At 35.4% G+C, this 15497-nt stretch overlaps 1 protein-coding gene across 2 annotated transcripts in view; it reads right to left on the bottom strand.

Moving 5' to 3' along the window:
• The window catches only part of Snx2 (sorting nexin 2), a 46339-nt gene that overhangs the window by 6486 nt on the left and 24356 nt on the right, over positions 1-15497 (bottom strand). For both annotated transcript variants that reach the window (XM_020176307.2, XM_074076563.1), the window contains exons 6-11: positions 14996-15137; positions 11163-11241; positions 4616-4691; positions 3496-3609; positions 3149-3242; positions 1185-1390 (exon numbers count right to left, since the gene is read on the bottom strand). In XM_020176307.2, the coding sequence (XP_020031896.1) occupies positions 1185-1390; positions 3149-3242; positions 3496-3609; positions 4616-4691; positions 11163-11241; positions 14996-15137 (711 nt within the window). The remainder of the gene's footprint in view (positions 1-1184; positions 1391-3148; positions 3243-3495; positions 3610-4615; positions 4692-11162; positions 11242-14995; positions 15138-15497) is intronic.

The following is a 15497-nucleotide window of genomic DNA, read 5'->3' as shown; positions in this document are numbered from 1 at the left end:
AATGGGCTAGTAGTGGCTCAAGTGGTAGAGCCCTTGCTTAGCAAGCTTGAAGCCCTGAGTTCAAACCCCAGTACTGCCAAAACAAAACAAAAAAACCTTAACATTATTTAAGCCTGAACTGGTTAAATAACTCAAGGTACATCTACAGTCTATATGATGGAATGCTATGCAACCACTGAAAAGCATGTAACATCTGTAAATAACTGAAAGTACAAAATAGTCCCCAGAGCATAAAGAGTAAATATAAGCAAAAGTGGTAATTTATCACCTTTAAGAAAGCACCATTCTGAAGTGCTATTAGTCCTCTAATTGCTACCATCAACTTGAAAGCAAAACATCAGAAAATAGGCAGTGTATCAATGTTCTCAGCACGCATGGATACCAATTTGATCACAGACTTGGGCTGAAAATGTCTGCTTAAGGAAGCAAGGAAGGTCTCATTTAGTCTTATACGTGTAAATTGTAGTCTTATATGTATAAATTCCTCCTCCCTATGATGACTAATGTTTGTAACAATAACTCAAAGATACCCCCACATCATGAAGAATCTTCTGAAACATATGACAGACTGAATAACACTCAGTTCAGTTTAAGAGGTCAAATAGTGGAGGACTCATTTTTTAACTGGATTTTTCCCAAAGTACCCAGAAATTAAATTATTTATATTTATAAATAATACAAATAATACAATCCATGATTTAATTTAGTCCATTTCATCTACAAATACATGGTAACCACACATTTGTATATACAAAGTTTGATTACAGTCCCAATGCTTAAGCCTCCACAGAACACATTCATTCCAACAATCATTTCTGGTTTTATTCTGTTTCTCAATACACAGCCAGCTTTACTAATGATAAAGAGAGTCCAGGAGATAGTTTCAGTTACTGTTACAATGAGCAAACAAATGTAAATAGTTGCAAGCTTGTATATATGAATAAATAAGTTAATTTATAATGCTTCCTTTTTGCATTCCTTAGGCCTCTTTAAAACATTCTGTTTACTTACTACCTAAGTCATAAGGGAAGAAAATATTAAGTTCCAAGTACTCATCTTAAAGGCATTTTATATAAGACAGAATATAAGTATTTAAAATCCATGTCCAGTAGGAAACCAAATTCTTTCTAGAGCAAACCACTGTAGAGAAAAGAATGAAAGAACGATTTCAAAAGTGGGCTTACTTTCACTGCAGCAATGAGACGAATGTAGTCACTAAGTAGTTCTGAAAACATGTAAAAGTCAGCAAAAGCTTGTTCTTGATGTAACTGGTCTATCTTCTCCTCTACCTCTGCAAGTTGCGACAAGGCTCGAGATAAAGCAGTATGGTCCTCAGAATTGCCTAACATGGCAGCACTTTTAGCAAAGGCAGCTGTGTTGGCTGAAAGTTCTGAAATGAAACAGCATTTACTTTTAGTTTTCTCTAGTAAAATTTTAAAATATTGTGTTGACTTTCTTTTTTTTTTTTTTTGGCAGTACTGGGATTTGAACTCAGGGTCTCACCCTTTCAAGGCAGGTGCTGCACCACTTGAGCTACTCTGCCAGCATTGTGTTGACTTTCTACACTCTAAAATTTATCTAATCATGAATTCCTCAAATAATACTTTAAATTAGTCTGAAACCATCATTAAAGTGCTTTGGGCATAAGCGTCAAAATCAGGAAGAATCACTGCTGGACTAGGGAAAATGCAACTGCTTGGGTGATGAGCCACGTTTAAATAACTTAATACAATGCTCTGCCTCCCTTTCCCCAAAGAGCTCATTCTTTCTCTGTCCATTTTTAAAGAAACAAATGAATTCCTGCTAAGAAGCATTAGGATTGCAATTAATTTGTACTACATTCTTTGGCCTTTAAACATGTCACTGAAAATAATGTGGGCAATTTTTTGACTTTTTTTTTTTTTTTTTTTTTAATTTAGAGGCTTGCACTTGCTAGGCAAGTGTCCTACCACTAACTGACATCTAGTTCTTAATGTCAATGGGGGAGGGTTTGAATTGTATACACAATTTATTTCAATCTTAAATCTTTTTCTCTTTTTGTATCACATGCTCAGAAAAATATTAGAATTTCTAACAAGATTGTTTTCCACATGACCACTATAGATAGTTCAAAAAAAGAACAAAGTGTTTCTAGGCTGGACATCACTGAGGATTAACAATGACGTTTTCTGGGAAACTGCTGAGCAGCTCTACATTATTGAAGGTTTTGTAAAGAACCATAAAGCCCATTCCCTAAGAGATACATAGCACATATGGGAAAGCTGTGATAAACTACAAATATAACAAGACAAAACAATGCATACATTAGAAGCGTTCTATTAACTATCTTAAAAAATGCATTATAGCCAATGTCACATACTCAATTACTTATTAAATATTTTGGAAAACTGTTATCAAGAGTTTTATTTTCTTCAAAAAAACCCAAAACTTCACTGTGGATAAAAAGCCCTGTAACTCAAATTTCCTATGAATTCTTAGGATAAATCCCCCTAAAGTTTTAAATACTGGGGTTTGAAAATGATTAAAATACTTTAAAGTCCTTGCTAGGAAATAAAGGCACAATACAAATATTTAAAAGAAAATTTGCAAATTCTAATTTTTGAATCTCAAATTATTATAATCTAAATTAGTAATTAATAAGACATCCTCATCCATTAAAACAAAGCTAACCAAATGACTAAGAATTTTAATACAAAATTCAAATATAGTTTTATAAGGTTAGCATCTTTCTACTTCTAAACTCAAAGTTAGATAAAAATAGAACAATTCTTTTGTTGTTGTTTTGTTTTTGGTGTTTGAACTCAGGGCTCCAATCTTGACCCCCTCCATCTCGGCCTTCCAAATAGCCAGGATGACAGGCCTGAGCCACTAGCACACAGCAAGAGCAAAAATTTCTATTTTTGTTTATTCAGATGTTTTTGGTGGCACTGGGGTTTGAACTCAGGGTCTCATGCATGCTAGGCAAGCGCTCTACAACCTGAGCCACTCCACCAGCCAAGAGTTTTTAAATAATAAAATTGAACTAGAAAATATTCTCTTAAGCTATTGATTTCTTTCTTCTGTAATGTTAGTGTATTTGTTTAATTAAAACTTAAATATTTTGATTAGCTTTATGGTGCTAAACACGTAAATAAAAAGGCAAACAAACCTTTTCTATGACAGACCAAGGCTTCAACACTGGCATGAAGTTTCCGAAGTTGTTGGTCGAGATTCTCAAATTGCTGCTGCTTTTCTTCAAACCACTAAGAAAGAAATGAAAAATGGAGCTAATTTAGGAAGAACAAACGATTGTAAATCAGGTTACCAATAGCGAGCTACGTTTCTTGTTTTAAAGCAACAAATTAACCATGTATAACCATGGTGGTCAAATTATGTGGCAGAGGACTAAACTCAATAAGCAAATTAATATCCTATTTTCTACTTGTACAGCTTTAAAATGCAATTGTTGGGCTCATTAATTCATCTCATTATTCAAGTCGAAAAATCAGCTCTTACTGCATCCGATTCATTCATCTTGATTGTCATTTTGTTGACAGCGTCGGCAGCCTTGTTCACCATCCTCAATATTCCTGCTCCACTCAGAGCCTGCGTGTTAACTGCTCTAGGCAGCTGGAATTGAATGACAAATAAGGGCAAACAAACCGGTTAAAAGCCTAGAGCTTTAAAACTGGGCACAAAAGAGACCTTCTCCCTAAATAAAAAAAGAAAACGAAAAAAGGGCTTGTGTTTTCTTCACTCTCATACATTTCAATAGATCTAATTTCTCAAATACACTACTTGTACATTCTCAAAGGAAAACTTAAAAAATAGACTTTCCATTTGCTTTTCTTCTACACGTTTACATTTAGATGGAACAAACACTGTCAAAATATATTAGGAAATTGCCAAGCACCCTAACGTTGGCCACCTGTTTGCTTGCAGAAATAACTGCTTATAAGGAAAGAAGGTCTTGAGAAAAATCTCCTTAAGCTTGGAGTTAAGATTGTATAGTTTTGAACTTTTAAAAAATTCTGAGATGCAAGTAAATTTTACAAAAAATCTCCAGTAGTAACAATTAGAACTCTCAACTGTTTTCATTCTTTTTTCTTTCTTTGGTGGTACTGGGGTTTGAACTCAGGGCCTCACACTTGCTACGCTTGCTAGGCAGGTGTTCTCACCACTTGAGACACTCTGCCAGCCCTCAACTGTTTATAAAAGCCCCAAATGTGACAAACATCTCAAATATAGGGATCAGCTTGGTTATAATTTAGGCTGCTTCAAGTCACAGATTTTCATTTTGAAACTTAATAAGGGTATCAGAATCTAGACACACAGCATACATTCAACTTCCTCTAAAGTGAAACCTGAATAAACTTATTTCAACATGATGCCTAAGAAACTGAGACTATTTATAAACCATTTTCCAGAAAGGGACTGGTTGCCCTATTAATGTCAAAGCCAAGGAGATACTCTGCTAGTCATTTAGTGAAGTAATTAAAGCACTAAGAAAAAGCATATATATATTGCTTTAGTGCATCTATTAATCTAATGATTTACAGAATATCTAATCTTACATAAATTATAATAAATATAAATGAAAAAATTTATATACAAAAATTTAAAGTAGAAGTAATACCTCTGAACTTTCCAAAAACTGCCGTAAGTCAGGATCCTGCAGCAAAGCTGGATGTTTTACTGTTCTTTGAAGATACCTAGATTTAAGCGTAAAAGTGTCCTTTATTAGTTGTGTTTTAAGTTGTATTTCAGCAAAAGAATAAAAGGTTTTGATCGCAGATTTAATTGGTCACAATCAGCTTTGATCCTTATTTGATGAGGACTAAATTTCTTCAATAGTTTTTGGTTTTTTTGAGACAGCGTCTCACTAATGTAGCCCAGGCTGGCCTGGAACTCGCCATCCTCCTATCTCAGCCTTCCAGTTCTGGGATTGCAGGCATGTGCTGATTTTGATACATGTCTTATCTAAATGTGATGCCCCATAAAAATGAGAGTCAGGAGAAACACTTTTTGATACCACTGTTAGCCCAACTTCAGTCACTGCCCTTTGCTCACATAGAAGGGGAAAAGGTCAACTATTTGATGATTCTCAATTATTTCTCAAATCTCATTATTTTAAAAACTTATCTTTCTCCAGATTAATGACTACATACAATAACACTGCAATTATGATTTTTTACTTCAGTTAAAATACATTTATTCCATTTCTCCAGAATAGAAGTCAGTAGTATCTGTATGTAAATTCTAAATTCTGAATGTAGTCAGTAATTTCTTCTTCTCTTTATAATATTATAAAATATGCCTAAAAGTAACAGTTTCTGAAAAAAAAGTAGCAACTTCTAGAGTCACATTCTACACAATGGTCATAATGACTGCTGATGTTTAAATGGTACTTTGTTTTAACACACTTAAATTACACATCCATATTATACTCCATTTTAAGTTAGCAATCCATATAAGAAGCCATTATAATGGAAACAGAACATTTAATAGATATGTACAATATATGATGCAGTTTTAAAAAATTGCTGCCTATATTACAGAGCCAAAACATGCAGTGAGAACAATCTTATAAGCTTAAGAAATGTTGTATTTTCCCATTGGAATTTAACTTATAATTTTAGCAATGAAGTTCTCCCAACACTATCAGAGAAGTTATTTAGTTGCTTAGACTTCATACTACCTGAAGGCAGTTTGCTTAAGTTGTTAATTTCAGTCCTGGCAAATAGTAGGCACTCACATATTTGTAAAATAAACAAGCAGGAAGACAAAATATCTAGTACTTACACTCTAGGAAATTTCAAATATTTCAAACATTATTTGGGAATATGTAATGTTACTTATATACAATACCCCATGAAAAAGACTGATTTTACGATCAAGAAAGTTTGAAGTATGGTTACATACATATTCTTCTCTTTAAGACTCATATTGGCGCTGTGACAAGTCCTACAAGAAATAAACCTGGTATAACTTTGTGAAAATCTTACGTTAACAAAGCTCAGTTGACTACAGATCCCTATTTGTATCCTGGTACATATGAGCTTTGTGAAGAATCAATTTTGGAAAAATAACATTCTAGAAAAAGACAGCAAAATTTTTCTTTTTTTTTTTTTTAAGGAGAAACCAACGATTTATTAGGATGCCATTGAGAAGAGACAGAATGGCAGGTGGCTATGCAAAGGGGCATAGCGCCTCCTTCTTAAGAGTTACGTGGAAGTAAAGAGAACTAACTAAAAAAAAAGTATATGGCTTATATGATAATAAAATTAAGAACTGGATTTAAAACAATAAACATTTATAAACACACACCAATTCAGAATTAAGGTTAATGAAGGCTATAGCAATCATTATAACAATAACAATAAAAAGTAAAAAAAACTTTTTAAAAAAAGGGGATCTGGGGCTGCGGCTCAAATGGTACAGCACCTGCCTAGCAACTGTGAGACCCTGAGTTCAAACCCCAGCACTGCAAAAAAAAAAAAAAAAAAAAAAAAAGAAAAAAGATAACTCATTTGGTTTTCTTGAGCATCCTTTGTATCTTATCTTAGGATCATAGTGAATTTATTTTATTTATTTAATTATTTTATTATTCATATGTGCATACAGTGCTTGGGTTATTTCTCCCCCCTGCCCCCACCCCCTCCCTTACTAGCCACCCTGCCCCCTCCCTCTCCCCCCCACCCCCTCAATACCCGGCAGAAACTATTTTGCCCTTACCTCTAATTTTGTTGAAGACAGAGTATAAGCAATAATAGGAAGGACCAAGAGTTTTTGCTAATTGAGATAAGGATAGCTATACAGGGAGTTGACTCACATTAATTTCCTGTGCATGTGTGTTACCTTCTAGGTTAATTCTTCTTGATCTAACCTTTTCTCTAGTTCCTGGTCCCTTTCTCCTATTGGCCTCAGTTGCTTTTAAGGTATCTGCTTTAGTTTCTCTGCATTGAGGGCAACAAAATGCTAATTTTTTAGGTGTCTTACCTATCCTCATATCTCCCTTGTGTGCTCTCGTTTTATCTTGTGACCAAAGTTCAATCCCCTTGCTGTGTTTGCCCTTGATCTAACGTCCACATATGAGGGAGAACATATGATTTTTGGTCTTTTGGGCCAGGCTAACCTCACTCAGAATGATGTTCTCTAATTCCATCCATTTACCCGCGAATGATAACATTTCGTTCTTCTTCATGGCTGCATAAAATTCCACTGTGTATAGATACCACATTTTCTTGATCCACTTGTCAGTAGTGGGGCATCTTGGCTGTTTCCATAACTTGGATATTATGACTAGTGCTGCAATAAACATGGGTGTGCAGGTGCCTCTGGAGTAACCTGTGTCACAGTCTTTTGGGTATATCCCCAAGAGTGGTATCGCTGGATCAAATAGTAGATCAATGTTTAGCTTTTTAAGTGAGTTTATCTTATATGTAAGGATAACTGCTTCTTGGCCTTTTGGCTAAGATCAAGTGTATAGGTAAAGACACACTTTAGCAACCACAAACTGAGAAATTTAGAGAAGCATGGAAATAGAGAACAAGATTTAGAATCCCTTTTTAGTAGAAGCCTGCATTATATTATCTCTGTGACCTTTGAGAAGTTACTTAAATGTATTCTTCCTCATCTCTAAGGAACAAATAAATTAATTAGGATTGTGTTCATTTCAGACATCTAAATCCCAACTGGCAAGATCCAAACAATTAATATACACCTTGTTTGTGTGACCAGGATTTGAACTTAGGGCTATGCACTTGCAAAGCAAGTGTTCTACTGGTTGAGCCAAGCCTCCAGTCCATTTTGCTCTGGTTATTTTGGAGATGGGACCTTGAAAGCTATTTGCCTGGGCTGGCCTCAAACTGTGATCCACCCAATCTCAGCCTCCCAAACAGCTAGGATTACAAGCATGAGCCACAGGCCCAGCCAGTTCACTCTTTCATATCAAGGAATTTGGAGGCATGCAGCTGTTTGGGATTATCTAATTCATCAGGAAATCCCATTGCTTGCTTCTGATGCCTGGAATGTAAAACTATTTCCCATCAGCCAAAACACTACTAGTCCAGAGGCCTTAAAAAGTTGCAGTAGTCTCCCAATTAGTTTCTCTGCTTCCATCTTTTGCAGTTCTTTTGGCTTTTGACTTTCTGGCATGGTGACACTAGTTTGAACTCACGGACTTGTGCTTGCCAGGCAAGTACTCTACCACTTGAGCCATGCCCTCAGCCATACTCCTTTTTAATATAGGGACTAGAATAATCCTTTTAATACATAAAATCAGATCATATTACCTTAATTTCATTCAGAAAGTCAAGTTCCTTGTAATGGACTACAAGCCCCATGATGGAGTTGCTTTTTTTTTTTTTTTTTTTTTTTAATGTGGCTGGCATCCTATCCCTTTTGATCATTCCCTCTGCTCTGGGCCACACTGACCTATCATACCCCAGTCATTTTTCTGCTTTCTGCCTAGAATGCTTTGTTCCCTGATAAACTCATGACTAACTCCCACTTCTCTTTCATGTTTAAAGGCTCAAACACCACACTCCAGTGAAGTTTTCTGATCACTGGCTTCCTTCTGATCTATTTAAATTTCCACAAGCCACATCTTATACACCTGGTCCCAGATGCCCTATTGTTCTGTCCTTTCTTTTTTTCACAGGACTGCTACTATGTCACATATTATATAATTTATGTTTGTATGTTTATTATTTGTTTTCTTGTATCAAAGTATAAGCCCCACCAGGGAAGAGGTTTTAGTGGCTCTTGTATGCTACGGTTAAAAAGTAACAGGTTAAATATGTCCCTGCTCACTAGATCCAACTAGGCTGGGTATTCCAGCCATATGCCCAGTTCTACTGTTTAAATTAAGGAATGCCATGAGGAAATCACTAAGAAAAGTCAAATATATGAAAGAGTAAAAAAAAAAAAAAAATGCAGCTTTAAAACCTCATACACATTAAGAAACAGATGTACACAGGACTAAGTTTGACTGGGGTAGGAGAAACAAGATAGGAAAACTAAAGAAATCATTTCAGTGCCTTTGCTTTTATAACTTTATGCTTATATTTTCGAGTCATTTTTTCTGGTTAAAAAAAAATTAATTTTGCTCTCATATTAGAGTGTTCTTTTTTTGCCCCCTACTATTGCTAATTCCACTAAGGTAGCATTTAGCAAGTTAACATTTACCAGTAAAGAAACTGTAGTGTTTCATTCTACATGAAGGCTTGGCATGAACTAGCCGATGAAGTCGAGTTACAAGGAGATGCAGAATCAAATGGAATGTCTTTGGTACAATAAATCTCCATTAAGTTTCTTATCAAGCATGCCATCCAAAACATTTCAAATTTACTCATAGGAAAATAAGACTTGAAAGGTCTTTCAAAGGGTCATGGTTACATTTTCAGGAAATGAAGGGAGAACATTATGTTCCTTTATGCTTAAAAATATTCTGTCTATAATTTCTCTTGCAACACAATCAATTCTAATGCCCACCCAAACTTCTCTTGATGCAATTTAAATTCTCTTCCTGGGTTTCCATGGATATAATCCCATCTTTTAATTTTCTCTAATATTGTAAACTGCATGTTCTTCAGCTTTTCTTATTGCATACTATTTAAACCTGACTTTATTGTGTCATTTTCTTAAAATATAAGCAATTTACTATTAAAAAACAGAAAGTTTCCTTAAAGAGTTTTTAAAAAGAATTTACACTCTGCAGATATGTGTGTATACATACATACACATACACTCCTAAAACCTGCCCAAACACAGATTTTTAGACAAGAGAAAATTTAAAGCAAACAAGTGTTTCAAGCCTAAGTTATTACCATATTATGTTCTACAAGTTATCCTTTACAATAGTTTCCTCACATTTTTGGGGGGCAGTACTGGGATCTGAACTCAGGGTTTCATGTTCGCAAAGCAGGTGCTGGAAAGGCAGACACTCTTCCGTACCTACAGTCCATTTTGCTCTGGTTGTTTTGGAGATGGGATTTCTAAAACAATTTGCCCAGGCTGGCCTTGAACCGCAATCCTTCTGACCTTAGCCTCCCAAATAGCTAGGATCGTTCTCATATTTTCAGCAATGCAAGGAAGGAATAAATGTTAAGATTCTGGGAGTAGGGGTTCCTCCTGTCCATTCCTCTTTCAGTTTGCCACAATGAAGGCATACCTCTCAAAGCAATATGAAATGTGTAGTTCATGTATACTAAAGAAACAGCATATATTATTAGTCTTTTTCTTTTTCTCTGAAACAGGGTCTCACAATGCAGCCTAGACTGGGTTCAAACTCCCTATCCTTCTGTCTCAGCCTCCTGAGTGATGGGACTTTGGGTGTGTGCCACCATGCCTAGCTACAATCAATCAATCAATCATTCAATCAATCATTTTTTGCAGTGCTTGGGATGGAACTCAGGACCTCATGCATACTCAGCAAGTGTCCTGACACTGAGTTACATTCCCAGCTCTGTCTTTAAATATATAGTGAACTGAAGCAATGAGTAACACTACACTATACAATCAAGTCAAAATCAAGTACATAAAAGGGGGGAACACACTGCATTTTTAAAAGCATACTTAATGTTTAAAATTAGTACATGTATAGGGCATAACTTTCTAAGAAATAATAATAATACCAAAGTGGGCTAATTTTTATCCATACCCCCCCCCACCCGTAAGCACTCTACTCCTGAGCTATAGCTCCAGGCCTTTCCAAACTCTTTTTTGAGACAGGGTCTGACTATGTTGCCCAGGCTGTCCTCAAACTCGGGACCTGCCTGCCTCAACCTCCTAAATGCTGGAATTACAGATATGTACCAACCACATCTGGCTTCTCCAAGCATTTTTATCAACTCTTTCCCCGCAATTACAATTTCCACATTTTCCTTGTAGAAGCCTGGCAGTTTCTTAGTGCTCGTGCTGACTGCAGCTATGGTATAATTCTATCCTTAATTAACTTACTTTATTTTTCTGCTTCCAGCATGATAAACAGAACAAATACAGTACGGTGTTGCTGAAACAATCAATTTTTAAAATAAAGGTTTAAGGCACTCATGAGAGCTATGAAGTGGTACTCTGATAAAAATTAATCATTAAAACACAGTTGTTCTATTTAATGGAAGTAGATTTACATTACTGAAGTAAAAGCATGAGAGTGATAAAGTATTAGTACCTACAATTACCTTTCCAGAGCTGCTCTCCGTTTTTCTACAAATTCAGTGGATGATGAATCTTCTTTACCTACTTTGACCTTGGTCATACCTTTGAAGAAATTAAGAGATTCATGATGATTTTAGATTATTTTGAAACAGACTTTTATAATCATTTCCTAATTTAAAACATACTTTGAATTTGAACTTGACAAAAATCTCCTAAGTCTGTAACTATTAACTTACTTAAAATGCAAACCATTTTGAGGAATTAAATCTCATGTGTTAACATCTCTGCTTAGTAAGTAAATACCTATAACATCAGAGAACAGACAAAGAAGAATTGAGCTGTGTGCATAGTTTTTGACTCATACTGCTTATTTATGTAACAGTTAACATCAAAGTTTCTTTATCTGCTATATTTTACAGTCCTGGTAAATTCAAATGTTTTTACATTTCAGGAATACTTTTTCCCCCAGTCTGGGTAGAACCCAAGGCCTCACACATGCTAGGCAAGTGCTCTAGCACTGAGCTGCATCATTAAGCCTCCAACATTTTTACATTCAACGTGCACAATGGAAAATTTAAATCATTAAATTGAAGCTCAATAACATTTGGTAGGGGAAGGTAGTCCAGGGGTTTGAAATTAGGGCCTCAGGCTTCCTAGATAGCTACTCTACCGCTTCAGCCACATCACCAGCCCACATTTTCATTTCTTATGAATAATAATTAAGGCTCTTTACTTTCAGGATGACAAAAATAAAGATAAATATAGCTTGTGAATTTGCTAAATGCTTTCCCTGATGCAGATTCTGAGAGCACTGTTCTTATTTGTCATAGCTGGTTTCTGTTTTGGCTTTTGTTTTGAGACAGGTCTGGCCTTAAACTAACTTCTAGGCTCAAGTGACCCTCCTGCCTCAGCCTCCTGAGCACTTGGGACTATAGGTGATCCTCAGCAAGCAGCTGTTTTTGTTTTTTTTGGGAGAATGGGGTTTGAACTCAGAGCTTCACACTTGCAAAACAGGTGCTCTATTGCTTGAGCTACACTTCTAGTCCAATAGCTGGTTTTATAATATGTGAAAGAACAAGCTCTTTCATAAATATTTAAAACACTTCAAATTTTAAAATAAAAAGCATGTTAATTAGGCTGGGGATATAGCTCAGTGGCTATGTGCTTAGCATGCATGAGGCTCTCGGGTCAAACCCAGCACTAAAAGAACAAAGAAACCAAAAAACAAAACTTATGTTAACCATTTCTGCCCTGGCAATTTCAATTTTAATGCTAAAATGTTAGGCTGCAGATTTTCCTCTTTTCTCCTGTTCATTTTCCTTTAAAAAAAAAGTATCCTTTGGAAATGAAGCATTGATACATAATGCTACAACACTGTGGAATGTTGAAAAAAATAATACTAAGTGGAAGCTTATCTTCAAGAACCATATAGTGCATGATTCCTTTATATGAAATGTCCTGAACAGAAGTTAATTAGAGATTGCCAGGGCTGGGGTCTGGGGATTAGAGGAAATCACATGATGGCTAAGGGGTACTGGACTCCTTTTGGGGGAATACAAATAAAACTGGTTGTAATAATGCATGTATAACTCTGAGTATGCTAAAAGCCACTGCTTGTAAGTTTTAAGTGGATGAATCATATATAATTAGCTGTATCTCATAGTCTTTAAAGATAGGTTATGTGGGGCTGGGCATGGTGGTGCCCCTTTCCTACTTGGGAAGCGTTAAGTAGGAGGACTGTAGTCTAAGGCAAGCTGTGAGCAAAATGTGAGAACCTATCCAAAGAATAACTACTGAAGCCAAAAAAAAAAAAAAAAAAAAAGATTATGTAACCAAAGAATAACTACTGAAGCCAAAAAAAAAAAAAAAAGATTATGTAAAACTATGCAATTCCTCTTCAGGTTGGTATATCTGGCAAGTAAGTAACAGATTATCCATTAATATTTGGTTTAACAAAATATACAGGTTTGAAAAGGAAAACTCAAACACCTAAAATTATCTATCTTATGTGCTGGATCTGGGATGTTAATTTTTTTCACATATTCTATTTCCCTGGGGGGATCTCACTGTTGTGGAGTGATCTTCTATCTTCACTAAAAGCTCCTTCCTGGAGGTAACCATTATGGAGCATTGTATGAGGGGAAACAAAACCATTTACCTGCTAACGCTTATTAACATTTTCAATGCATTTTTTTTCTTTTTTCTTAAGACAGGGTCTTACTATGTGACCCAGACTGGTCTAGAACTTGTGATCCTTTCGCCTCAGTTTCTTGAGTGCTGGGATTGTAGAGTGTGCCACCACACCTGGCTAGCAGTTGTTAAATTTCAGTTCAGAGAATCTGAAGAGTTTGAGATACCCATTCATGGGGGAGGGGAGGCAAAGTCTCTCTTCATAACAGCAGTAAGCTATTCTTAGTCTTTTTAAAAACTCTCATTCTTTAATGAGTGTTCAGAGTAAAGTTTTATAAAGGTTACTTGCTATGTTACACATAACAAATTAAGTGCAGAAGCAGATATAAGAATACTGTTTTGATTTTTTTGTTTCTTGAGAGGGTCTCACTGTGTAGCCCAGGCTGCCTACAAACTCATGATCCTCCTGCCTCAGCCTCCTGAGTGCTGGGACTACAGGTGTGTGCTACCATACCCAGCAGCCACCCTCTATTATGACAGAAATTACAAATTTGTAAAATGAAAAACAAACATAAGCAGCCTTTGAATAAAAATTTAACATCTTTTCAAATGTAGTAATTGTCAACAGATGTAGCCTATATAAGCGAAAACTCTTTTAGACTCTATAATAAAATTTAAGAATATAGACTTAGTGGGACAGTACTTGCCTAGCAAGCCTAAGGCCTTGAGTTTGATCGCCTCAGTAACACTCCCCACCCTCCCCGACCCCCTCCCACACCACACACACACCCCCACACGAATACAAAGTCTTGAGATCAAAAAGTTAAAAGAACCACCTGATTAGATTCATAAATTAATAAAAGACATACAACAAATTCAATGTTAGTTTTCAAAATTATAAATGACACGAAAGTAACACCGCTTTCAAACTGAGTATTAAAAAAGTAAAAATAATTAAAAGATTAGCAAAATTCATTTTAAATATTTTCAGAATAGCCTTATGAAGACTTGAAAAGTGAAATAAGTTAAGTAAAAAGATTAGGAAAAACACTACAAGATTTACCACAAGACTAGAAAAATACTACAAAATTTTAGGACAGATATCTTAGCAGTGGGATAAATGAGGAGTTCCTCTTCTTTTGTAATTTTCTGCAAGTAGAAATGAATTTTTGTTTTGTTTTTTTGAGATAGGGTCTCACTAGATAGCCCAAACTGGCCTGTAACTTGCTATGTAGCCCAGAATGGGGAAGTAGAAATGTTTTTAAACATTAAATTGAGATATGAAATCAACTAAGATGAGTTTAAACAGTTCTTATATGAGCAAGGCTAAATTAAACCTTTTTGGACAATATGTAGCTAAGGGACAAGCAACTCTAGCTCTTGGGAAAATGTCAGCAATACTACATTGGGAAATATTAGCAATACTACATATTCTTTGAGTGGGATTCAGTAAAGTGGTATTCTATTGATCCTAAAAGTTATGGTTTCCAACTGCTTTCAACTTGGTAAATTTCAGTTCAATACTCAACATCCAAATCCTCACGTATTAGGAAATAAAAGTATTAGAAGTACACTCTTCAACTAAATGCATGATTATCATAAATGGAGTACTTAAGTTCTGTATTGTTATAAGATATTGACCGTGAATTATTTTGGAATTCACAAATCTATACAGTTAAAATTAAAGTAGTAACAGTAACAAAAATTGTTTCTCACTCATGCTTACCTACTATACTTTTCTCTGGTGCTGGCGGCACAATGTAGCCAACATGTAAATACTTGCTTGCTAATTTGCTATGCAAACCAAGAAAGTCACTGAATCTTCTTTTAACTGAAAATTCACTCTTACTGAACATGGAAAGAGAAGTCTGCAAGTGAAGAACAGGAATTTCAATTTTTCAGCAGTTAGCAGTTATTTAGAACTTAATGTGACATATACTTATGAATATGTCTATGTACACATTGCTCTACTTTGCAAAAGAATGCAGAGTACCTAATGTGGTGTACATTATTTCTAACAGTTTTAAAAAACTCTAAATCACAGTTTTTTGCTTTTCTTTTTTTTTAAAGAAATGTAAGAGGGCAGAAAATAATTTGCTTTATTCTATCCTTGAAACATCTCGTACACTCTACCATATTTACAATTATGATTCTTACATCCTTACCTATGGCCTGGATTGCCTTTTGAGCTTCAGTTCAATGTTTCCAAATGCCCAAGTGACATGTCC

The sequence above is a fragment of the Castor canadensis genome, chromosome 6 (genome assembly GCF_047511655.1).
Source record: "Castor canadensis chromosome 6, mCasCan1.hap1v2, whole genome shotgun sequence".
NCBI classification, from domain to species: Eukaryota; Metazoa; Chordata; class Mammalia; order Rodentia; family Castoridae; genus Castor; species Castor canadensis.
This window is presented reverse-complemented; position numbering and strand designations above follow the sequence as displayed.